The sequence below is a fragment of the Poecilia reticulata genome, chromosome 22 (genome assembly GCF_904066995.2).
Source record: "Poecilia reticulata chromosome 22, P_reticulata-male-v2, whole genome shotgun sequence".
Classification (NCBI taxonomy): Eukaryota; Metazoa; Chordata; class Actinopteri; order Cyprinodontiformes; family Poeciliidae; genus Poecilia; species Poecilia reticulata.
In genome coordinates this window covers 13439152-13464574 of record NC_088851.1, presented here as the reverse complement: position 1 = coordinate 13464574, position 25423 = coordinate 13439152, and the positions used below count along the sequence as shown (strand labels likewise).

The following is a 25423-nucleotide window of genomic DNA, read 5'->3' as shown; positions in this document are numbered from 1 at the left end:
AATTTTGTGTATGTACAAAATTACATCCAAGTCAAACCATTCCATCGCTGATCAGATAATGTACACATGGAGGAGTATGGAGGAGGAAGCACATATTATTGAGACCGCAACTGGAGGCCTTCCCATTGTCAACACATTGGACCTCAATTCACATACTTTCTTAACACAATGAGCACGGTGAAGCAAAGTTCATTAAAGAGTTTCACAAGACTTGGACTGTGGTTGGTGGCTTTACTTCAAGGGCAGACACATTCAGGACATAGGCTACAATTGTTGTATTCCTCCTGTCTAAAGCATCTGAACTGTGTTAAAAAGTAAAATGATTGGACTTTTGCTCCTAGAGTTTCGATAAAAGTTTGTCCTGCAGCAGAGAAGCACAGACTCCAAACTGGCTGAGAAGTGGAAACTATATATATATATATATATATATATATATATATATATCACCCTATTTGTAGTGACTCTATAATGTGTGACTTAACATTTCAACAATCTAAATTATGGATATGGACCTGCAAGATGGGTGTGAAATTAAAATCTACTGTTTCAACATTTAACATTTTAAACCTCGAATCACACCCGGATGATTGATTAAAAAACTTTCGGGTTGCTTTTTCAAAGCTCATTGGAAACCCCGGAGGGCATCATGCAATTTTCATGGACTAAATAGTTCTCATTATGTAAACTCATCTCCATGTAAAGAAGCTAAGTATGCCTTGCAGCTCAGCAAATTACAGTGTCAGAGCCTTAAAGCTCCATTAAACATGATCCACTTAACTCATGTGAATTTCTGGCTGATAAACCTCATTCACACTTTCACTCTTCAGCGCCGTCTCCTTCCGCTCAAGCTTGTACACCTTTTTTAAAAATATGGTGAAAATATTTATTAGCAAAGGCATTAATAATTCACTGGAATTAAACACGCCTCCAAGGACATGCCCTGAGACGCTATTAGGGGTATAATAAATGTGCAGCATATGGCGACAGGCGTGCAACTGCCACCCCTCGTTTTTGCTAAATTTCCACGTGTGTGATTCATTCAAGACCAGCCGCCGCCAAGTGCTGCTTGTGGTGGCAGCTTCCCGACTTTATTTATCAAGATCGACAGAGGCGGGGTGTCTGCCAATTTCTCCGCCATCCATTTCCAAAGTAACATGTAAATATAATTAAATGATGACATAACCAAATTATGTAAGAGGCTCTAATGGAGTCGGTAACCGTCCTCAGGTCTCCGCACGAACATTGTTGTGTCGGACTGCGTTAGAAGCAGGGGACGACAGCCGAAGAGCCGAAGTGATGTGAAAGAGAGATGGAATTCTGGTAGGATTGTTCCTTACCTGACCCAGTTTAATATTTCTTCTAAAAGGAAATAAAAGTCTGTGTGAATGAGCAGATTCCTCTCTGCTCGGCTACCCAGAGCGGTTGTGACAGTGGTGGGACGCAGCCAGAGAGAGCAGCAGACTGAGAGTAACGCGGAATAATACGGGGAGTCATGTCGGAGGGAAGGAAAGATGGGGAGAATGTAAGTAAACAGGAAACGGCCCCTCAGGCAAATGAATATCATTGAGAGGTATCACTGCAAACAGAAAGGAAAAAAAAAAAGAAACTCCCTCCAGGGGGAAAAACTTGTCCTAAAATCTACTTCTTAAGCTCCATGCCTTGGAATAAAAATAATTAAATGAATAAATAATAATAATGATAATAAAGCATTCCACCTGCTCTGTGGTGTCTTTACACAGAACACCAGATTACTCATAATTATTATTTTGCTATATGACTCGGGTTATATATTTTTGGTATTTTTGGACAAGTCTTTAGCAATAGTTTGTTTGGCTACTGGTCTTTTCCTCCTGAGAGAACTACTGGGTCAGGTTTTTAATCCACCTTTTCATATCTGACCACACACTTTCTCGTTTTTCTAGCCATTTAGCAAATATACATATTTCATGGGGAGTTTTGGGTGAGACAGTGAGAAAAATGAAGTTCCTCGCTCTTTTATGTAGAGTATGTAAATATCTGGCTTCATCTCTGAGTTCTTGCTTGGAGCTTTAATTATTGCTCGTCTATTCTTAATAGAGTTCTTAATAGCACGGGGATTAGATGGTTCATTTAAAACTCATGCAGCCCCCTTGTGATTTAATCCAAGAGAGGGGTTAAAGAGGAGCATTTTCCTCCCAGGAGCTAACCAGATGTGCATGATGCCTCTCCCCTGAAACGTCTTCCTATTTTTTGATTTATTTTTTTATGACTGAACGGTGTGAGGATGGGGAAAAGGAGGAAGGGAGTATAATTAGCAACATATGTACGGCACTCTACCATTCACTGCAGATGCACCTTCCTGTTCCCCAACACTTAAGAAAATTCTCGTTGCGCTCTCGGCGCTGTAGTCTTGTTGCGGCAGCTTTATGAGGCAATTTTTCTCTGGAAGTGTGAGTGTGTGTGGGAGTGAGGGTGAGAGGGGTGAAGATGGTGGGAGGGGAGGGATTTTGTCCTGTGTAGAGATATAGACCCTTGTAAGCGCCGCATCCTTGAATCTGGCCTTGGACCTCTGTTGCATTTCCTCCCTTGTGCATCTCTGTCAAGAGATCAAATAACAGCAAAAACTAATCTGAGGAGTGGATTGGCTGTGGTTCTCTATCCAAACAGAGCAGCAGGATGAAATACTCACTGTGTACTTAGTGAGCTGAATATACAGCACTGATACCAGCAGCTAAGAGAAAATAGGACAAAAAGTATTTGACTCTTTTTTTGTTTTTCATAATGCTGTTTGTGATTTTGTTTCTTTGCTGTGTCGCTGTAGTAAAATAATCAAATTAAGAACATGAAAAGAAAAGCAATCAATGTGCTAATGGTGGAGAAACAACTTGATATTGCAGGAAAACTGTTTATCCGCCGTCATCGGTAGCCTGAGCATCCATGACAAGCTCTGTTGTGGTGAACCAGCTATAGCTGAGATCAACGGGGAGGGTGTGAGCAGCGTGTACACTGAGAGTGATTGATAGTGCTAAGACCCTCTTTCTAGCTCTGATTGACTGAACAGTTTGAGGTTCCCTTTTATAATAATTTAAGCAAAAAATAGATAAAAAATATAAACTTAGTTGTACAAAGACACTTGAGCATGAGCAAACAAAACATGGAGTCATTATTTAAAAACAGGAATTTTATATTTAACTTCTCTTGCATCTTTTTTGTCTGCATAATTATCAATTTCAATAGATTTTATAAGCGACAGATGTGATTATATTCATATTGTAAAGCCCTAAATAAAACAAAAAAGCACCAAACTATAACATTTCAAACCACAAAATCTTTTATTATATTGAACAGTGCTTATAATATATTAATCATTTTAAAATTTTGTTTTGAGTTCTATGCCTGCAAATTATGTAGTATATAACACGATTTTTCTCCATGCAGTATTGTTCTATTGACAGTGGAGTCAGCAGTATTCTCATTTATTTCACATCTTGCTTCAGGCACTTTGCAGTTGTTCTTGGTTCCTTTCCACCATCACTGTTTTAGCTTCACACGGTTTATCTTACACAATCTGGCAATGAGGCGTTTTACTTCAGAAAGACCGTCTGCTATCCTTATCCAATTTAGTAAGACTTAATTCTTATGCATGTATTGAGAAGATCAGATTGAAATGAGTCTGTCTGTCTTAATCTAAAATGTTCACTCATCTATCACCAGCTTAAAACGGGTAAAACCAAATGAAATTAAACATTTAGATATAGTTTTAGGCAGCCTGCATAATTAGCATTTTGTAATATTTATGAACTGGAAAATGTTTAAGAACTTTGAACTTCTTTGTAAAAGTATATTTTCTTAAATGCTCTTTTTCCTTATTTAATTTTTCATATCATTAAAAAATCATTGAAGTCACTCAGATCATTAACAGTTTTTAATTCAGAAAAAGTTTATTTTAGTTCTGCACTTTGTATTACCTGTTTAATGCAAGATGCAGCTTTCAGATGTTGATTTGATTGAGAGACAAGCTCTTCAGACCAATCTTGCCTAATGTTGATACATAATTGTCACCATTTTATTTAATATACAGTCACATCCCATTTTTCATATCCCATAAATCATGTTATGATGAGGTTTTTGTCAGATTAAAAGTACCTTCAACCTAATATTAAACATACTTCATATGAAACTAGTTCTGTATTTAAAACATATTTGATTTATCTTATGTAATATTCTAATTTTAAATGTGTTTTCATTGATTGTAAGCAGAAAATGATCAGTTATGATTGAAAAGTAAGGGCTGAAACACCATTCTGTGTGTAAGAATATAGAATGTGATTCACTTAGTGAATTGTTTTACTAAAATACATTAACTTCTCCAGTGTTTTGAATATGACTGAAATAGAGCCGGGTTAGTTTAGATAGCTTCTTGTTCCTTGATGAAAGTTTGTTTGATGGTCTGAAACATTTAAGTGTCACCAAAAACAAAAGCAGAAGAAACTCTAAGTACTGTTAAGGTGTTAGAGTAATCTCTTTACACAAGCCTTATGTGTAACCTCTTGATTTTTCTTTCTATTCAATAGCCAATACATTTGGAGCTGTAAAGGGAATAAAGACCCACAATGGAGATACTGTACAAAAGGACAGTCCAAACCACCTGCAGGTGTGAGAGTCTGCGTGAAGTTTTGCCTTGGTATACTTCTCAGTCTTGTGAAAGGGTGGTGAAATGTGTGTTTGCTGAAATGTGTGTTTGCTGCAACAAGCTGCAGTTCCCTGTGTCCCTGTATACAATGCTGCACAGAAAGATGGATGAATGGCTGAGTGTGTGTATCGGTCCTGGGGTTGTTTTCTGTCAGGAACATTAACCTGCAGTGCTGTTCCCAGGTCTTGTTTCGGGGTGGAGGTTCAGTGTCTTATGATAGAGCAGTTGGATCCATCCTCATGTTTTATTTTGCTCACATTCGATGCCTTCCTGACTGGATGTAGCTGATTCGCAGCAGGAAGGAAACTTATTTTTCAGAACACTTGGAGAGAGAGGCAGAATACTGAACTATTCTCGGAGAGTTGAATGTTTTCGTTTTTCTATTTTTGTTTTTTGGCGCCTCAGTTTAAGTTTGAAGTTACCAAAGTTAGCTATCGCCTTCAAAAGGTGAAGGGAATTAACCCTCTGATTTGTAAGTGGGTCCTTTTGGACCCGGCGAGGTCATCTTTTTGCAATATCTTTGTAATGAAAAGTTTTCATCACTTCATATTCCAGGTATTCCTCAAGAAACATGTTATTGATATCATGCAATTCAATTTCTTAATTTATCTTTTATGCATTTTAAGAAATAGCATAGTTTTATATCACTACCCCATTTTTCTGTGTGGGTCCAAAATGACCCGCATTCATTTCCTATGGAATTTAATGTGAATCTTTGTTTCTTCTTAAAACACCTGTCTAGCAGTGCAGTAATGAAACACCAGAGTATAAATAGGGATTGGTTTTCCTTAGTAGACTTTCTGTTCCTCCCTTTTTGCCACTAGACTGTTTTTGTTGCTTCCTTAAGATCATTTAAAATCCCTTCTCACCTCGCATGCCCTGTCCTCATCTTGGATTATAGCAACACCAGATCTGTCATGATCTTTATATTACATTAATTATTAGAACTGAATAACTTAATTAAATTAATGTTAGAATTTAATGAGATGTTAAAAATTGTTAGCTACTGCAGCTTCGACGCATTAGTTTCTCTTTGTAAGAGCGCCTAAACAGAGACTTACCCTTTCTGTCAGGTACTGTTGAAGAGTTCAGGTTTGGGTGAAGTTGTCGTAAAAGGTTTTTCCTGTCGGCGCTCTCCAGACATCAGAAAGAATAAATTTAAATGACTCTAGTCGGCATACAAGATGAATGCATCAGATCATTAGGCACCAACCTGTGACTTGTCTTTAGTTCTAAGTTTTCTTCCAGCTTTTGTGGTTAAACATTGGAGTATTTGATAGCTGTTGAGGGAAAATAAGCTAAAATCAAATTATCTCCTAAATTATTTAGTGATAACAGCCTGTTCCTGTCTTGTTTTGTTTTGGGCCTGACGACACTGGAAGATATGAAAAGGGGGCAAAAAGGCGATCGTGAGAACAGCTTGTGAATGTAGCGGTCTGAATTCTGCCAAACTCTTGCTCTACCATTCAGAAGATGCATCAAAGCAAAGAGGGAGGGGTGGCTGCTGGATCCAGGATGATAACAAGGAAACCTAAAAGAAAATGGAAACACTGGGGGACACGACCAGTTGAATTCAGGGTCGCATCTGCTTTTACTTGTAGCAATTTAAAGAAAACGAGAAGCCAAGATGAGGGCAATTTCTTATTTCCGCTGGCTCCTGGTGGTCCGCACATGCTGCACATCCTGCACATCCTACACCATCCTGCCTTATTCTTCCTTTACATGCCACTAAGTTATTCCGCTTCTGAATCTGTAAATATGCACAGCTGCTAAATAAATGCCGTATTTATATTGCGATGGAAGAACGGAAAGCATCGGATGTGTGTCTGTTGGAGCAAGACTGAAAGATAAAAATAAGAGGATAGGGATGAATATAAACTGATGATTCTGCCAAAAAAAGGTTGTGCATAGCTGAATAGCATTGCTTTAATCTATTTTTATTGCTCATTTCCTCCGGATGCAACCCAATTGAGAGATTTTCCTTTTCTTTTCTTTTTTTTTACATCCAGACCAGGATTATTAATGTGCCAGTTCTTACTGTATGCATCCTGTCCAGCAGTTAATCCACAATTTATTCACCTCTCACCCCTGTAGTGACCACAAGCAGTTCAAATCTGAACTTTCACACACACATTTGACTGCTTTCACCGAGGCCCGCTGAAATATAATGATAAGCTGTGTGGATATTCTGGACTTCAGGGTTTCTATGAAGTTCAGAATATCCAGAAATGTATGAAATTTGATTTCAATATTTTACCGGTTTGGATAAGTACAAAAAGAAGAACAGAAGTATGGAAAAATATCCAGGTTTCCACAAATATTGTTTTTTCCTTTTGTCCTAAAGTTGTATTTTCTTCAATTTGTTCTTACTGGTGTTCTATCTCCTTCTTTTCTTCCTGTCCTTTCTGCCTTGCTTCCTTCAGTATTTCTTTCTTTTCTTTGTCTAAACTTCCTGCTTTCTCCTTTTTATTCCTGATCTGCTTCTGTTCCTATCTTCCTTCTTCACATTCTTTGCCTTTATTTTTATAATTATGTTATTCTACCTGCCTTTCTTCAATCTCTATAATTAGATAATATTTTTAAATATGTATTTCTTATTCAGAAAAATATCACTTTTTCTCTCTAAAAAAAAAGCAGGCAGTAGATTTTGTGTTCGCTCTGTTGATTGAATTTGTTTTTGTATTTTAGTAAAAAATTAATAAAATAGCCTGATAATAAATATATTTGCTGGTTAAGTGTAAATAACCAGCAAAATGAATCTTATTTCTGAGAAATATATAATCTCTTAAGATTTTTTTCAAGGTTACTGATTTTGAAGGCAATGTTTCATAACTGATTTTTGATATATTAATAAATTTTATGCAGACTAAAGAAACACGTCATCTGCTAAACCTCTGCCTGGATATTTATGTCACAGAGTCTGATTCTGTGACCCTCTCCTCTGTCCACTCAGTACATCATCTTGCGGTTTGATGCCCAGTTGCAAGGCGCCGGATCATATTGACAAGCATCTGTTGAAGAATCACCCCAAAGCCCCAGACAGCACCGTCTCCTCTCCCATTTTTTTTCCTCAGCCAGCCTGGTCTTTGAATTGGTCCTCACCATCCAGCTGCTAACTTTGTCTCCAGAGTGGGAATTCATCAGAAGTCGGCGCTGGAGTTGACCGCAAATAGGCCATTAGGCTCCAGCAGGTCGATTGTGGACTAATTGAGAAAAGATCCAACGCCGACAAACTCACCTAGCTGTGCACAATCTATAACTCTCACACAAATGATTGCTGGTGATCCCGGAGATTGTGCGATGGGTTTCCATGACTGATGAATCTGCATTGCAGCTAACAAATCATGACTATAATATTTTTTGTGCTTGTTCATTCATGCAGGAAAAGGGTGAATAAACAAGACACTCGTCCTCTGTTAGTCTGGAGGCCTTCATAGGAGTTTCAGCCGTGCACCACCTCTGATCAGCAATTCCCACTTTGCAGATGGGTGATGAATGATCATTCATCCCACAGCTAAACACATTCCAGCGCACAAAACAAGACTGTACCCATTGATATAAGAATATAGCAGCCCTTAGAGAAATGTTTTTTTTTTTTTACAGATGGAGTGATAAACCTTGACGTGAAGGAAATTCGTATTTCTAAGCTTTAAGCATATTAAAGCATACAGATCTAATCCCATGCATGATGATAAGGACCTGAGGTATTGTGTGTGTGCGTGCGTGTGTATGCGTGTATGCGTGTGTGTGTTGTTTCATTTTTTAAGAGGCTCCTAGTGCCAGAACCGCTTCCTATTTTACCCTGCATGTTTTTCATCATCTTCGAGGCCTGTGGTTGTAAAAATTCATTTTCAGGAAAAGATGGATTTCTTTTAGAAGTGGTCAGCTTGTCAATTTTTAAACATTTCCGATACACTCAGAAAACCGAGGCACCCATTGAGGCAGGGAATTCATTGTGAGGTGCCCAGCCGACAGTAACGGCATGAAGTGATGAAGCAGAGGAAAACGAGTTGCAGGTTCTTTCCTCCGCTCCCAGAGAACGTGTTTTCTATCAGCAATTGAGGAAAACTGAACTGCATCTGTCCCAATCTATTTGGCTCATAATCAAGTCAGTTGCAAAGGTGGAGATAAACACAATTATTATCCTTTTTTGTTCAGATGGGTATAAACTGCATCACACCTGATGATTGCGTGTTGTGCATAGTAAAATCAGGTGATCCTTCACAAAAAAAACAAACAAACCCTCATATATGCCAAAGAAGCAAATGTCCACAACCCGGTTTCTAGAGAAGCTGAAATGCAACGGTGAGTATTTCACAAATCTGGATTCTGACTCAGTAGCTCATTAAAAATTGTATGCACATAAAAAATTTAGAAGATCTAAGAAAAAACATAGCTGTGTTGCATCATTTGTGCTGGGAAAGATGTGATGGAAATTGTTCAGAATGTTTTCATGTTCTTGTTTAATGAAGTTATCTTCTTTTTGTGTGTGAAGGTGCACGTGCATGCGTGTGTGTGTGTGTGTGTGGGGGGGGGGGGTGTACATCAGCTTTTCAATGCTTTTATAAATATACATGCTATGGTAAGACATCAGTGACTTAGCAGTTGTTCTCTTTTAACATCATAGTAGTGGGTTTAAATTGGTCTTATCTGCTGTTCAAATTAGCACAAAGTCTGCTAAGACACTGAAATGTCCTGATGGTTCTCATCATCCATCCATTCATTCTTCTTCCATCTATTCATTCATCCATCCATCCATCTTGCCAGTTTTTTCATCCATTTATTTATTTATCCATCAATCTATTTATTTATCCATCGATCTATTTATTTAGCCATCGATCTATCTAGCCATTCTTCTGTCCTTCCATTCATCCATTCATCTGCCCATTGATCCATGAACCCATCTACTATCTGTCTGTTTACCCATCCATCTGTCCATCCATCCATTTGGTCACCTGTCCTTCCTCTTGGCTCCATAGAATTGAACTTAAACATTGCTGCCAAGAATATATATTCAAACAAGATGGCAAATATTGGTGTGCTCTTCATCCATCCACCATACCATTTTTCCATCTATGTATTGGTGTATTCATCCACCCATCCATTTATTTGTCTATCTAATTCTTCATCCATCCATACGTCTGTCCATCTCTGTTGGCCAAGTCATCCAGCCATCCGGCCTATCCATCCATCTCCATCCGTTCGTCCATTATTCCATCTGCCTGTTCATTTGTCCGTCTGTCATGCTTAGAAAGTAATGTTTTTGCACGTTTTTACAATTTACCCTTCATCTGTCTTCAGTGATATTTTCCAAACCTTGCTTGCATGAGGAAGCATGAGCAGAGCAACTGTGCAGTATCACATGGCAATGATAGTCCAGTAATTCAGTGCTGAGCTTTCGTAGTGCGATTGAGTGAAATCTGCAAATACGAATGACGGAGAGCTGTAATGGAGAGAAATGGCCCCAGCAATCAAGGCTTCAAAGCTGAGTTATACACAGTGCCAACTGAATATGATGGCTGCTTAAATTTTCTAAACATTTATGAGAAATAATATAAAGATACCCAAGCTAAACCATAAACCCAGTCACAATGATCAAATAGCCCATAAAACATTTTAACTATTACAGCGGGAAACATCAATAAAACAGCTTTTAGTAGGACGTTGGACTTATAATATTTGATCTGATTGGGATCTAATGGGATGTGTGTAAGTGAAAATAAAGGTGCATTTACTGCAGATTTTTGTTTCGGCTGCAGTTTTGGTTGTTTCAAACAGAGTTGCACATCATTAGATGATTCTGATGTCATGCTGCTTGTCGTTGATGTTTCTGGTTATCATTTAATTCTTTCCATGATTATCTAATTTGTGGTTTTGATTAACTTTTTGTTTGTTTGTTTTGTTGTTTATTTCAGATTGTCTTTTAGAAAAGCTCATTCTTAGTTCCATCTGACTGAAACAGACATTCCCAGTCAAAGTCCTATTAAGAGTTTAGCAAACTTACATGTTTACTTTTTTGATGTTGCTAAAAAGGATTTTTTTTGGGTACTGGAAACCCTCTCAATGAGGGAATATGTAGCTATTCTAAACTGGTTGTTATGGAAACTTGGTGACCCTAAAGTGCCACTTATTACAGCTTTGTTTCTCATGGTTTCATTTGTACTAAACTTTATGATAATTGCTCTGATTATAGAGATGAGCAAGTTCAGGCAAGCATCTATTTTCTTGTTGCTGTGTTCTGACTCACGTCTGCCTTACATTAACAGGATGTTTACTCTTCTCTCCCACCTCGACAAGAGGCTAAGAGAAACTGCCCTTTGTGCCATGTCCTATTTACTCTAAAGGAATCAAGATGTTCATAATTACTAATTCGGTTCCTCGGCACTGATCAACGTAATAAATTATAAATTATTGAGGGTTAAATTTATTTCATAATGATAGGTTATAGTGCAAGTTAATTAAAAATGATTGCTGACACAAAATTTGTTTGCGTGGGATTTTGGTTCCTTCTGTATAAATGTGGTCACATTAAGGATTTAATTATTTTAAAAACTTTCTTAGTGGGAATATGCTTGTGAAATAAAAGGTCAAGTTATTTCACGGCTTCTTTTCATTTTTCTGCCAGGTTTGCCGATGAGCAAGAAACTGAATGTAAATGAGAAAAAAGGTTTCAGTCTAGAGATGCAGCAGTCTATTTCCAAAATGATTTTTGGAAAGCTTTAAAGTGGATGTATCGTGCTTTTAAGTATTTACTTTTCACATTTAAATCATTCAGTTGTGATCCATGTAAAGTGGAACTGCAATACTTTGGTATGAATGCTCATTATTGCAGCTCCACAGGCCCGTCGTTCCGCTGTTTTAAAGTGTGTCTGAGAGCAACTCGTTTTGGCGCGATCTCTAGATGGAACTGCGGTACGTCACACAAACATGCAGTGTGTTTGTCTTTAAGGAGCTAAAAGTGAGCACACACCGCTAATATAAGCAGAAGGTACAGTGCTATAATGATCAAAACAAGGGGTAAAATATTATATAAACACACAATAAATTCATGTCTAATTTTTTAACACTATTTGCAGCTTATCGCACAATGGACACAATGTGTCCATCCATTGTGTAAACAGTTTAGATTAATAGACCCCTTAATTAGAGAGTCTTTCAGCAAACCCATCTTGAAGAACTTATCCTTTAAGAGCTTCATGTAAACAAAGGGGACTTCCCCCAGCAATGTGGGAACATTTCCAAGAAGGATCAAATTTAACCAGGCATTTAGAAGAGGTTCTAGCGTCATTTGATGGTGTGATCAATTGTGTGGGTTAGTACTCATAACAACCAAACATTTTGACAGATCCACTTGTTGCTTCAACATCCTTGAAGTTGGATTAGTGATTAGCATGGTTACTGAAACACCTGCCTCTGAGTATTTCCTCACATTTTCAAAGGCTGCAACCATTTCAAAATTCAGAATGTTTTCATGAAAGACTCATGAAACACTCAAGGATAAAAACTAAAACTTTATCTGACCTTCCTGTTATCTGCTAGAAATCTTCATCGTTCTTGCTGTTTTCCAGTCTGAAAGAATGATAGACCTGCCGAGACATGAGAAGTGTAGGAACAACATCTTTGTGCTTCCTGTGTTTTAGCACCTCACCAACACTGAAAGTTGAGAACGTTAACAGCTCTTACATTGAAGACCAATCCTCCAGATGGTAAAAACACAATGGAGCATTTAATGGTTGGAGAAAGATCAGAACTTCATGTCTGGTTATTTCATGTCCAGGTTTAAAATCTGGCAATTTCAGTCACTAACCAATTTCTTGAAGCATCTTTGCAGTTGATGTAATTCAATAGGAAGAGTGCTTAACTGTAAGCTGCCTACTGATCGGTGTAGGTATGAACCATTGGGAATAGAGATGGGTGAAAGCAACTTCAAATGGTGTGCATTACTAGAAAAGTGTTTTATTACGTTCACACAAATAAACCAAGTGCTTCCTGCTGTAAAAATGCAAATTTGTGGTGCATTGCTCTTTTGCTACAGGCTGTGATGGTGGCCTATGTGAGTCCATAATGTCTGGTCATAACGAAACTGCATTCAGACATGTGCAGCATTTGCAACTTTTAATATTGTTGCCGCATGTGTGTCACAACGCCATCTTCTACTTATTTTTAATTTAACGTGGCCTGCAACCCAGCAAGTAAGTGATTCTGGCTGAAGCTGAGGATGACAATTTTTTAGGACAGCTAAAGCAAAAATGCAAATAAATCTAGTCAGTGGCAGCTTGAACACTAAGCTGAGACCATTTGGGCTTTCATAAAAATAAAAAATCTGGAAAATATCCTTATTAAAAAGTCAAGAGTAAGATTTAAAAGTTTCCTTTTCGCTTTAGAGAAAAAGACTGTTAACTATAGAGTTTGAACACCAATGACTCAGTGACACTGAGGTGGCTGAACACATTCGAGGCCTGCATCTAGAAATGATCCAACCCTTTCAGTCATGTTAATGGCAGCCAGTCCCTTTTGAACTGGTAAAATGCTGAACATTAAAAGATGTTGCTTTATTCTCACTGATCAGACTTTATGAAGAGGTGGCTTGAGGAAGAAATGAAAGCACAGTGACATTCAGGGTATCATGTCAATCAATGTCGATATATGTTGTGAATAAAAGCATATTTATGTTCAATAATCCACGGCCCTCCCTCCGTCTATCCATCCATCTGTTTTTCTGTCCATTCCTAAAGTGGTCTTTAGCATTAGATCTTCAGGCTTTCTGTGTGTATCCAGCATGTTTCTTGTGTTTTCACTCACACACCAAGTTGGGTGCTAAAAGAAAGAAGTGTGAACCCTAAAAACATTTTACATAGGAACTTTATTCTAAAGTAATTTCTGGTAAAGAAATAAGAAAAAAAATCCAAAGACCAAGCTCATAGCCTTGGTAGATGTTCATTTGATCATCTACTGAACGCCATATTCTTTATCTCTTTGCTCTTTGGTAGTAACTTTCGTTCTGTTGAAATTATATGTTGTTTAAGGACTCAAATGCACAGATTAAAGAGGCAGATTTACATGCAAATAACACCTAAATAATTTCCAGATAATCCAAATTCATACAATAAGGTAGAAAAAAATACCATGTTGAAAAATAATAAAAAGAAATGTTGAAAATACACAGGCAAGGAATAGTTGTCTGAGGAATAGGTCTGAGATTTTCCTCTGAAAATCAGGAGAAACAAGGAAATGCAACCAAAGCTCAAAGAAAAGCTTAAATTTTCTAAATTCCTCTAAACGTTTTGGTTATGATGGACAGCATAGTGAAATAGTTGGCAGTTTATAATTTTTCACAGTACCACAAGTGCTCTACTAAATGGAGTTAAATGTGCTCTGTTTATATCTTCTGAGCATAATTAGTGTCCATCGTTGTCCTCCATCTGTATGTTGGAGGCAGAACGGGAAGCGTTGTTTCCCGTGTGTGCCTTTGAGGCTGACGTTTGGTAGACACGAGCACTCTGTTCTAAATTAAAGAGAATTTTCAAACAGTTCCTTTGGTTCAGAGGAGGCTGGAGGTCGACAGTGTCATGGTGAAAACAAGTTCGCCCACGCTGCATCCTGTGTGCTTCTGCAACCTTTTTATTTATTATCCTCCTCGCCTGAATCTGAATACATAACAGTTTTTCACACCTTGATGAGGAGACGGAGGGACATGTGCGCAGCCTTTATAAAAGGCTAATGCCTGCCATTAGTCTAACTAACTGTAGCCACTTTACGAAAGATGTCTGAATTTAATTCACAGTCATGGTTGGCAACATCGTAAAGTGACATTTGGCAGGTTTAACTGTCATAAAAAAAAGACACATCTGTCCATTTACTGCAATTAACACTGTTGTCCTAAAATGTCCTGAATGGCGTTTGTTTGTACCGGCTGAATCAGACTAAAGTTTCGCTGGATGCAGGCATTACATGCTAACTGTCTGGCTATAGCAGGCTCAACCCCTGCAGTGCAATGATTAATGTGAGCATTGGTCATGCACAGGGCTCAGTGGACCTGAACTAAAGCCTGACATTTGTCAAGTTCACCACCCAGAGCATTGCCACTTATCAAATGTTTACCCCACTGTACCTGTAAGCATGAACTGTGCGAGCTGACCACCCTGCTAAGCTCTTATTGGAACTGTCTGCAGGAAAATCTTCAACACTTTCTCTGCAGAATCATCTGTTTTCTACGGTTTTCCTCTGAAGCCCTTATTGCTTTTCTTCAACACGGCAGGTCCACAGGGTTTGATTTATGGAACCAAAGTCATGAGGTGGGAATGCTAAAGGAAGCTGGAGTTTTGCCTTGATGTAGCAGAAAGCACAGAGCAGTTTCTTGGAGCCCAACACCTCCTTTCTAAGCCACTTATGTTTCATGATGTGCATGCAACATCTGCAAAATGTAAAATATAACTGGAAGAATGTGTAATTGGAGAATTTTTATTTATTTAATTTTTTTTAATTATTTGTTGCTTTACTCGGGCCAACTCTCAAAACACCGAGATCTGCGGAAACCGCACGGAGCAGGCCGCGAGGTATGACCACGCCGGCTGCAAGAGGCCACCGTTTGCAGAGATTCAGCTGTTGATTTATGGGGTTTGCTGCTCACCATGAAAAGCAGCGCCCGAAGGGGGGCGGAGGGTCTTTGTAAGAACTTATCTGTGTGTAATTTATCACACTACCATTCCCCCACCAACTCTTTATTTCATGGACTGACCTGTGAGCTGGATTTCAAACACAGGCCCTGGGCAAAATGGAAACTGGGGTATAGATGTGAAAAATGGATGGACCCCTGTTGGGTTTTCTTTTTAAATATGGGGGACATGGCTCTCTGCCCAGGGATTCATGACCTTTTGGACACAAAAGAAAAAAAAAGTTAATGCTTAATTCCATGGTCAGTTTATTTAAATAATAAAAAATAGTCAAACATTTATTTACATTGTGCAACAACTCCAAGAAAAGTAGATTAGGGCGTGGGAAAGTCTCTCTGGACAATGGAAATGGCCCCTTTCCGTTCCAACATGACTGTGCAGGGGCAATTTTAATGTGGAAGCAGGCAACTGCACAGTCTTGACTTCAACTCAGTAGAATAGTTTTGAGTGAAATTAAAGACAAGACAGTAAACCAGCTCTTTTTGTCAGACCTTAGTGTCTTGCCGATGGATGACTGTTCAAACATTCCCATGAATGCACTCCTCCTATATCTGGTGGAAATTCTTCCCAGAAGAGTTGAAACTGTTATCTCTGCAATGGGTGGGCTGACATAACGGTTCATGTCTATGTAAAGGAAAGTGACCCATCACTTTTGGCAATGTAGTGTATATCTAAGCTATCTTTGTGTCTGTGTGTGTATTTGAGTGTGAGGCAGCAGAAGGATTCCTGCAAAGACCAGCACCTACACCCAGTCTTGGGCTTGTTTTACTCCTTGATTGCTGATGAGTACAAGTGACCGATCAGCCACAAAGTGATGAAGTTGTCTTGGTGGACTGTGTGTGCTTATTACTGGGAATAAAGCAATAGGCGTCAAGAGGGAGCCCTTCTTCTCAGCCAGCAGAGCTCCAAATGAACCCATCTGAATCATCATTATGTGCATAAATATCTGTTCATCAAAACCAATTTAGCGTGAGAAATGGAACGGCGGCTCTGATCCTTGATTTTGGGTTTCGCTAGTTAAAAATCAATTTAGCCAACATTACGGATGTGTTTCATCTTTTATTAATAAGTCCAGATATTGTCTTGTTTCACTGAATGGCTTCATAATTTCCACTGTTCATTTGCCCCGAGAACCCAAATGATCAAACTTCCATTTAATCTTGGAAAATCATCTGCTTTTGTCTGATTAAGTTTATCTGCAGATACCTGTTTGAAGAGATTAACTGGCATTTAACCATGTTTTATCTGGCCGCAGACGCTGGAGTAACAATGAGGCAATTACGAGGCAGAGTCTCAAGCGTTAATGTGAAATATTATGCAGAGAAAGGGAGCAGCTTGGGTAGCATCAAGCAGCAGAGATTAGATATTGAACAGACTGAGTGTGTCTGCAATGTGGCCTCATTCACTCCATCCACTGTCATTTTTGATTCCTCACCTTGTCCCACTATGAATAAAACAAGCTTGTTTTGAATAATGTGGTCAGAATGTGGATGCATAATTAATCTAAGAAAAAGTTTTTTTGCAGCGTCTCCTTCCACTTTTTCTTCATTTCAATCAGGTCAGATGAGAATATACAGACACGTTTACAGATTCTCATTATATAATTTGATGTTTTCACACCATTCAACCGTGCTATTCCAAAAACATATCATGGACTATGTCTGGAACTGATCAGCTCAGATTATTTCCCTGGTCTTTTTCTTAAAGGCACTAAAGCTGAAAACTCCTCATGGTTGGACACATTTTTTGTTGTTGGATGCACAAAACTACTTGTAAAGATGAGAACCAGATGCTGAGTCCATTATGAGTAAAATTTTATGCTTAAGGTTATACCATAGTGTCTCAATTGGGTTTAAGTCCAGATTGGACCAGACTGTTCCCTAAATTTAATTTTGGATCGTTTTAAAGCTATCCAGACGTAAATATATTAGTTTTACACTGTATGTAACGAGGCACACATCAACCAGAAAGTTAGATTTCTTTTCTTGCGAGCGTATTTTCCCATACACTGAACTCAAAGATACACATTTGCCATTACTTTGCAACTAAAATCCAGTAATTTTTTTCGGTAAAATACTTGTTCTTGACGTGTAAGGACAGATAATTGCGTGGGTGTTTTTCAGTTAAAAATTTAATTTGGACAAATTACGAACAAGACTGCCATCTTCTGCTTTTTCACACTGGAAAAATGAAATGTTCTTCTTTTCAACTTATCCTTTTGAGAACAGCCTAATCCCAAATAAACCAACAGGACCTTGTCCCTTTAACTCAGTGCAATTCAAAAAGTAGATCTGAGTAGAAAAGGAATAGGGACCAGAATGTCAAACACTTCAGGCAACGATCTGTCAATAATAAATGTTTTAAATTATCTTTCTGCTAGTAAATCTAAATTACTCAATAAGTATAAGCGCACAGGAGAAACAACATATCGGCTGTTCAGCCGAACTGAAAATTCAGTTTCTTTAATATCAATATTGGATTTTTTTTTTCTTGTGATTTAAATACAAAGTATTGTTGTGCAATCAGAGGGATGCTGCTGCTGCTGCTGCTCAGAGCCAGGGCATAAAATGTTGGACTACGTTATGAATAATGCTCAGTAGCTGTGGGACGGCGGTAATAAAGCACAGCAGCAGGGCGGTGAGCTCAGCTGGGCTACTCTCTCCTGCTGATGGGGGTGAATATGATGTGCTGATAATAATCTGCTTTACACACACACACACACACACACACACATAATACAGGGATGGTTCTCTCTAAAATGCATTCAGAACAACTTTAGATGGGTTCTTTTTTGTTTTTAGGCAGAGATCTTCCCATCATCAACCATTTCTTTCAGGGTCCTTATGCATTGCAAAAACATTTATAGATCCAGGCTTCATCCCTGTCCTCTTGACCAAAAGTTGACCATCCTTTCTTATGTGTTTTCTTGTGTGCCTCTTTGATTTCTTCTGTCCTCCCTTCTGCCTGTCCCTGTGGATTTTTTCTTTGTGTTTTTTCTTCCTCACTTTTCTTCAATGTTTCCCTCTTTCATTATTTCTGCATTTTTTGCCTTCTGTGTCTTTCCTTTGTTTCTGGTGTAACCACTGCACTTCTTAATTTGCCTCTCTTCAATTGTCCTTTCTTCCTTTTTTCCATCCTTCCTGTGTCTTTCTGACTTTCCTTGTCTGTTTTTTCTTTCTTTGCATCCTTCTGTCCTTTTCTCAGTATGTCTTTCCATTCTCCCTTCCTTGTGTCATTCCTTTTTTTCCTGTTATCTCTTTCCTTTTTTTCTTGACACCGTTTGTTATTGTAATTTGTAATTATTGTAATTTTTCCTTTTGTCATGACTTTCATGTTTCTCTTCCCTCTGTCCTTTCAACCATACTTCCATATGTCCCCCCTTTCTTATGTCCTTCACTTTTCACTGTTCCAGTTATTGTTCTCCCCTCTCAATGTTTGTCGTGCTTCCGGTCCACTTTCTTTCTTGAGTCCCTTTTCCTTCTCTTTCCTTCCTTCCTTCTGTCCCTTTCCTTCCTTCCTTCTGTCCCTCTTTCCTTCCTTCCTTCTGTCCCTCTTTCCTTCCTTCCTTCTGTCCCTCTTTCCTTCCTTTTTGCATTCTTTCCTTCCTTCCTTTTTTCCTTTCTTCTTTCCTGTGATATTTACTCTGTGTCTGTGTTTTGCAGGTTCCACCTATAAAACCTGCATAGTGTGAAAATGTTCACCATAACGTCCTTGGGTGATGTTGTCATATTTGAAAATTGAGTGACATGCATCGAGAACTCATAAATTATAAGTCTGCAAAAGAATTTGGATTACGTTTGGAAAAAGTATTTTCTTTATCCTATTTTTTACTTGTTTCCCTCCCTCGTTATTGTATTTCCTGGATAGTTCATGATGGCTTGTATCTTCATCCTGCTCTTGAGTTTCATTTATTTAATCTTTGGTTGCTTTGTTTTGTTTCGCTGTCAGCTGGACTGTCCTTCAGTTGAGTTTTATTTCTTGTTCTGTTCTTTTGAATTTACATCTTCGTGACCTCAACTGCGCTTCTCCTCCTCATTACACCACTCCATATTCACAATCAACCCCATTCTGCTTTATCGCTCCAGTGAGTGCATCTTTATTTACTTTTTGTTTTCTCAGCCAGTTCCTCCTGCATATCTCTGATGCTGTGAAGTCTGCTGGTTGGTTCTGTACACTGGTTTGAATATCACAGAGTTTGGGTTTTGCTCCTTAGTCTGCCTCTAATGTACATGCAAACAACTTTCATCAAAAATAATTCAAAGTATTATTAAATAAATAAAGCAATATATCTTGTACTCTCCTTTGGTGTCTTGACCACAGACATATTCTTGGCAGATAGGTCAGTCCAAGAAATAAGTGATCTTATCAAATTATTTCAAAATAAGGGATGCAAAAGTTTGACTATATGGCTGGAAAACTAAAAACACAAGTTGAGTTTATCAATATGATCGCATATTTGTGGGAAATAGGACATTTTAAATGCCTTTCTAAATGCAAGCAACATTTTAATCTATATAATTATTTTTACACAACCCACCAAAGCAAAACTGTCTCTCTAGTCTTCTTAAAGATGCACAAGCACATTGTGTGCTTTATGTTAAAATTCAACTGTTTTGTTTTATTTAAAAAGGGTACAGTACATATTCAAGGTTTCCCCCAGAAAACTTAAGCCCGGTGGTTGGGCGCATTCATCCTGTCATGTTTTAGAGTTAAAAAAATGTTTAAAGTTTACAGGAAATTTGAAAATATATCTTGTTAATTATGTGTTTTTAAAAGATTGGAAGATTAATAACTGAACACAAACTATAAAGTCTTAAAAAATGCAAACATTTTAAAAAGATTTTTTTAAATAAGCAATGTTTAGCCTAGTGGGGGCACAAGGAAAGCCTGGTGGCCCGCCAGGCTTATAATACTCAGGGGGAAACCCTGATATTAATAAACATTGTTAGACCTTATAAACACAACTTTTTGAAAACAATGATGTCAAAGCAACACATACAATTTAACTGGTACCCCTAAGTAAGTCAAAAGTAGCGAGAGCTAGGTTTATGGGGATTGGATCATCATGCTCTCTTCTCTGTGCCATTTTTTAGTTACTGCATTCAGTAACTAAAAAATTATTGGCAGGTCTGCAGGTGACCCTTCAACCTGCAGACCTGCCACAGAACATCCAGGACCTGCTTTCATAATTTGTATGGATGCCTCTCCACTCTTCCTCCAGATGCTGCCATCGTAATTTCCAAGTAAAATGCCATGTTTACTTTCATCTGAAAAGTGAACCTTAGATCAGTGAACAGCAGCCCGGTCTTTTCTCTCCTTAACCTCGATAAAAAGCTCCAGCCATTTCTTTTTCATAGCTGACTTAACACAAAGAATGCAAAAGTTTTAGCCCAGGCTCTGTTTGCAGCAGTGTGTGTTGCCGCTTCAAGCACCGACTCCAGCTGAAGTCCACAACGTGTGAATCTCCCCTAAACTCTTAAATGGGCTTTACTTCACAATCCTCTCAAGGCTGTGTTTATCCCTGTTACTTGGGCACTACTGTATGTTTCCTCCCTCCTAACATCCATTTTATGTGGCTGCAGCACAGTTTGAACAGCCAGCTTCTATAGCAACAGTCATTTGTGAATTACTTTCCTTTTCAAACTCTATTTTATTTTTTTTTTTTTTATGAGACTGAATATTCAGCTTTCCACAATGACCTTTCCATAAAATGTATTTCTTATGCTCTTGGTCAACCTTAAGTGCTTTAGATTAAACTAATTTTGATATTAGATAAGAATAACCTGAGTAAATACCAAGCAGCGTTTTAAGGCTTACATCCTTCATTAAGTGCTGTGATATGACTAGAAATGGATTGTTTAGGCTCTAAAATATAAAAATGTGGCTGAATTAAAATTTTTCTGCAAAGAAGACTGGGTCAAAATTCACACTCTGAGATTAAGAAGAGTTACTGCCAGTCATCTTAAACACTTCATATTAGTCCCCCCCCCCCCCTCTAGTTCTAGTTTACCAAAAATAAACTACTAATTACACAAATAAGTCAATGTCTCAGTATTCTAAAGAAATGACACTCCTGTATGATTAATGTAACATCGCAGGTAAGGCAAGTAATGATCCAGTATTTAAAATACAGATAACTAATAAAACAAATTAAGGGATTTATCAATGAAACTGTATTTAAGCAGGAGTATGCGCTAACGCCATCTAGTGGGTGTCTTCTTTGATCAACTTCCAACGAACAGAAGAGAAACGGGGTGGGGGTATCTCCAGGTGAGGGGACGCGGCAGAGGAGCATTTTCTGGCAACGCTGCGCCCTACAACCCAACACACCTCCTGATTTCCAAGCAAGGAGGCACGAACTGGCAAATGGCACCTATGTGATCTTCAAAAAAAAATAAATGAAAGAAAAGAAAATTGCCCTCTGGTCGTAAGAAATAACAACGCAGAATGGGACCCAAATTGCCGCCCTATGAAACGATTTGATTTGCACACAGCTTGGGGAGAAAGCGACTAATCCAATCCAATTTCCGGACACGTAAAAAGACTAGATGATTCATTGAAAAGAGGGGGGAGAAAAGTCATGAGGGACAATGCGGAGTTGTTCTGGAATATCTTGAGGCATTTCTAATTCCAATGAAGATACAGACTCCGTCACGGCTGCTCTGAGGGCGCACAAGATGCGTCCGCGTTGCCTGCTGAGGGATATTTTTTCTCTCTCTCTCCTCCTCTCTCTCACTGGCTGACGTTGTGTGGATGTGTGAATGACTTTACCGCATGTGCGCGCACGGAAGAGGCGACGATTAGAGATTAGAAGCAGGAGGAGGATTCAGATGTTATTTCTTAACTTTAATGGACCCCCGGAATTTTCTGCTCCCATTCTGAATACACGGTTGCGGCGTTCTCGCCCCCCTCCTCTCCGCTGACAGAGAGACCACTTGTACCGCCGTCACAACTGTGCCAAGAGACAGGGAGTCTTTGAAAGGCACCGAAGCGGACCCGAGCAGCATATAAATCACCGTCCCGGAGTGCGTCTTGTTGCTGGCACCGGCGATATAAGGCATTGTGGCAAAAGCACAGAGTGGAGGGAAATGAGACTTTTTTTTTTTTCCTTCCCGTATGAAGAGCTGAGGACGGCAACAGTGAGAGGAGAGCGGATGTAAAAGCCTGTTATTCCTCGGGTGCGCACCGGAGAGGAGGCGCAGGACACGCAGTATCCATCCATACGCACTTTGTGATTATTTTTTATTTATTTATTTATTTATTTTTCATTCTTGCGTTGCTTTATGTGACAAGAGAAGGGGCATATTTGGGATCAAGAGGCGATTTTTTTTCCTGAACCTACCGACCCCCACTTGTGAAACCATGAACGTCGGGTTGTTGCTTTTGCTTGTTTGTTCTGCGGCATTTTTCACCGGGCTGCGCTGCGCCCCGCCAAGGACCACGGCGGGCATGGACGTCCCCGCCGCGGGCTTCGGCGGCACGGGCGGCGGCAACAGCGGCGAAATCGGCATCAAGCGAGACTCGAACCAGACCATAATGTCAAGAAACAAAAGGAGAACCCTGGCCGTGGATTTCGCCGTGCCCTCGCTGCTGCGATATTATCTGGCGGAGTTCATCAAGAGACCCCTAAACGGAGACTGTCGGAGTTTCAGCGGCTGCTACACGGTGCGCGCAAACTTAAAAATGCATTGCATTCCTCTGCAGAAAACCATCGCTACTTTTGTGGAGCCGAGATCCGCAGGAGAGTCGGGAAACAGGTCCGCTGATGGACAGCTCCCCTTCTTCTACAAGCGGCCGCTGTCCAAAGTTCTGAATCTGGGCTTAACCAAGGCGAACAGGAAATCCAACCAAGTGGTGGTGGAAATAGGAGAGGATCTGGTCAAAAACGGATGCGGGGGGCTGGACGTGTACGAAGAGGAAGCAGTGCTCCTGCTTGAGGTGGACCTCAGGGAGATCCTGGAGTGGTGGCTCGGAGCGGACGGGGGCCGGCTCAGGGTTCGACTCATGCCCGAGAAAAAGGCGCAGATGCCCGGGATAGAGGACCGGTACACAGCCGCCATCCGGGCTGCAGATCCCCGCCTGCACCTGGAGATTTCCTCCCGCGGTGAGTTACCGTTTCTCTCACCCCATGCAGCTCGCTGTGTGATTGACGTTCTGCTATGAACAATTCTTCATTATAAGTTAGGTGCGCAAAGTAAAGTGTTTGGAGTTGATGGGTGTAATTGTCACAGAGCTTGCACAAGGATGTGACCCTAAAAACCTAATTTCAATTTAAGGGTGCCGGAGTCCAGGGGGCACTTCCAGCTACGCCCACTGTCTTCAAAAGTTCGACTGGTGGCTTTTTATATGGTCCATCAATAATGACACAATGTTTACATCCAGAGGTCTGTAGACTCAAGAAAAGCCCATTTTAATTTTGCTCTTACAAAATACCATGGGAAAAAAATTTTAACTTTTACATAATGATTTATTTATAAATATTTTCAGATACAAGCAGCAGCCATTTTTTTGTGTTAATTATAATTCTGTTGACATAACTTTTAAGCTATGAAGCTTTTTTTTGGGAGTATGTTTACAGCTGGTGCGAGTTTGTTTGCATTCTCTTGGGCTTCCTGGCCAACAGGGGGTCCCTGAGCAGACACAAACTTCCCTAATAGCTCTGCTAGACGCAGGTGGCAGAGGATAATAACTCCGAGAGAATTCAGTGATTTTTAGTTTGTGTCTTTGATCTGGGTGACTTACCAGACTCTTGTTTCATTATTGATGTGTGCAGCAGCTCTAAGAAATGAACTGCATGTTGATTCAACCCCCTAACTTTGGTTATTTACATCTGCCACCCCTTGCTGAGTCTGTGCAGCATCTACAGCATCTATCTTCCAGAAAGAACGAGACGCCTCAGTGGAATGGGTTTATTGCGTATGAATGAATAATAACGTAGAAGAAGCTGGAGTTTTATCATCTTCACCTGTTTCTTCTTACCGTGTTGCTTGCTTCCCTGGTTCTGAAACAAGGGTGCACATTTAGGCTTTATTTTGATTAGGCCCAAATTATACTGTTATCTCCAAGAAAGCGTTTGCAGTCATTTCTCGAGGGCTCTCGCCTTGTTCTTCTGAGCATCGGCACAATCAGTTTAATTGCTTAATCACTTTGATGAGGGAGGTTGGCCCAGAAAAATGCACAAGAATCTTTTTTAGACAAACGGCGCAGCAGAGGTTAGCTGCACTGGTAGCACAGAAAGAGAGAGAGAGAGAGAGAGAGAGAGAGAGAGAGAGAGAGAGAAAGAGGATGCACCTTCAGGAGGCAGATCAGGTTAAAACTCCCATACACACGCGCACGCACACATACACAGCCAGAATACAGTAAATACATGTGAAGTGATAGGTATTCTGCATGTTTACAGACCCTCTGCATACTGCTCAAAGGAATTAAATGATATGAGAATAGCTCTGTCCAAAAATCTTGATTCTACCTTTTTTTTTCTTCTTGTTTATTATTGATACCTTCCAGTAAGAGTCTTGATAGTTGATCATGGTGCTTTTTAAAAGACTTAAACTGCAGAAATCTTTCTGGGAACCAGGGTGGCTTTCCAGAGCCATTATTTTATCCGTTTTATTTCCACTGAAGCAATCAGGGTCAGAACAGATTATGAGGGTAGAAATCTATCCTAGAAGCCTATAATAGTACTTTTATCTGTAGGTTGGGCTTTGCTATGAGATGCCTGCTTGCAAGTAGAATTTTTCCAGCATTTTCTTCCATTTCTCTCTTAAATTTAGATTACTCATGTTTTTTCTACGAGTTTTTTTTTCTTTTCAAACTTTCTAATTTAGTGATGCTTGTTGAATTTATAGCTCTTACATTCAAGCGCTTTAATATGTTTAACTCAACTTTATAGGAATATACATTTTGTTAATGAAATCAAGCGTGGATTTCTTCCCATTCATGTTTATTATATCGCCAACAGATTTAACATCAATGCATCTTACTAGACAGATTCAATTCTTTTCCAAAATAGTTAATAAAATCACCCAAACCTAGTTAAATTTAGCTTTAAAATGCAAGTTGTAAAGGCTTATCCATC

General features: G+C 39.2%; 1 protein-coding gene across 4 annotated transcripts in view; it reads left to right on the top strand.

Moving 5' to 3' along the window:
• The first annotated feature begins 1439 nt into the window (after positions 1 to 1439).
• Positions 1440 to 25423, top strand: part of alk (ALK receptor tyrosine kinase) — a 434911-nt gene continuing 410927 nt past the window's right edge. The window contains exon 1 of one of the 4 annotated variants that reach the window (XM_081603122.1): positions 1440 to 1522. Coding sequence is in view for 3 of the 4 variants with exons in the window: in XM_081603121.1 (XP_081459247.1) it covers positions 22708 to 23449 (742 nt within the window). In the remaining variant the exon portion in view is untranslated. Of the gene's footprint in view, positions 1523 to 21482; positions 23450 to 25423 lie in introns of those variants that run through there. The other 3 variants (XM_081603121.1, XM_081603118.1, XM_081603119.1) reach the window with 3 other exon arrangements.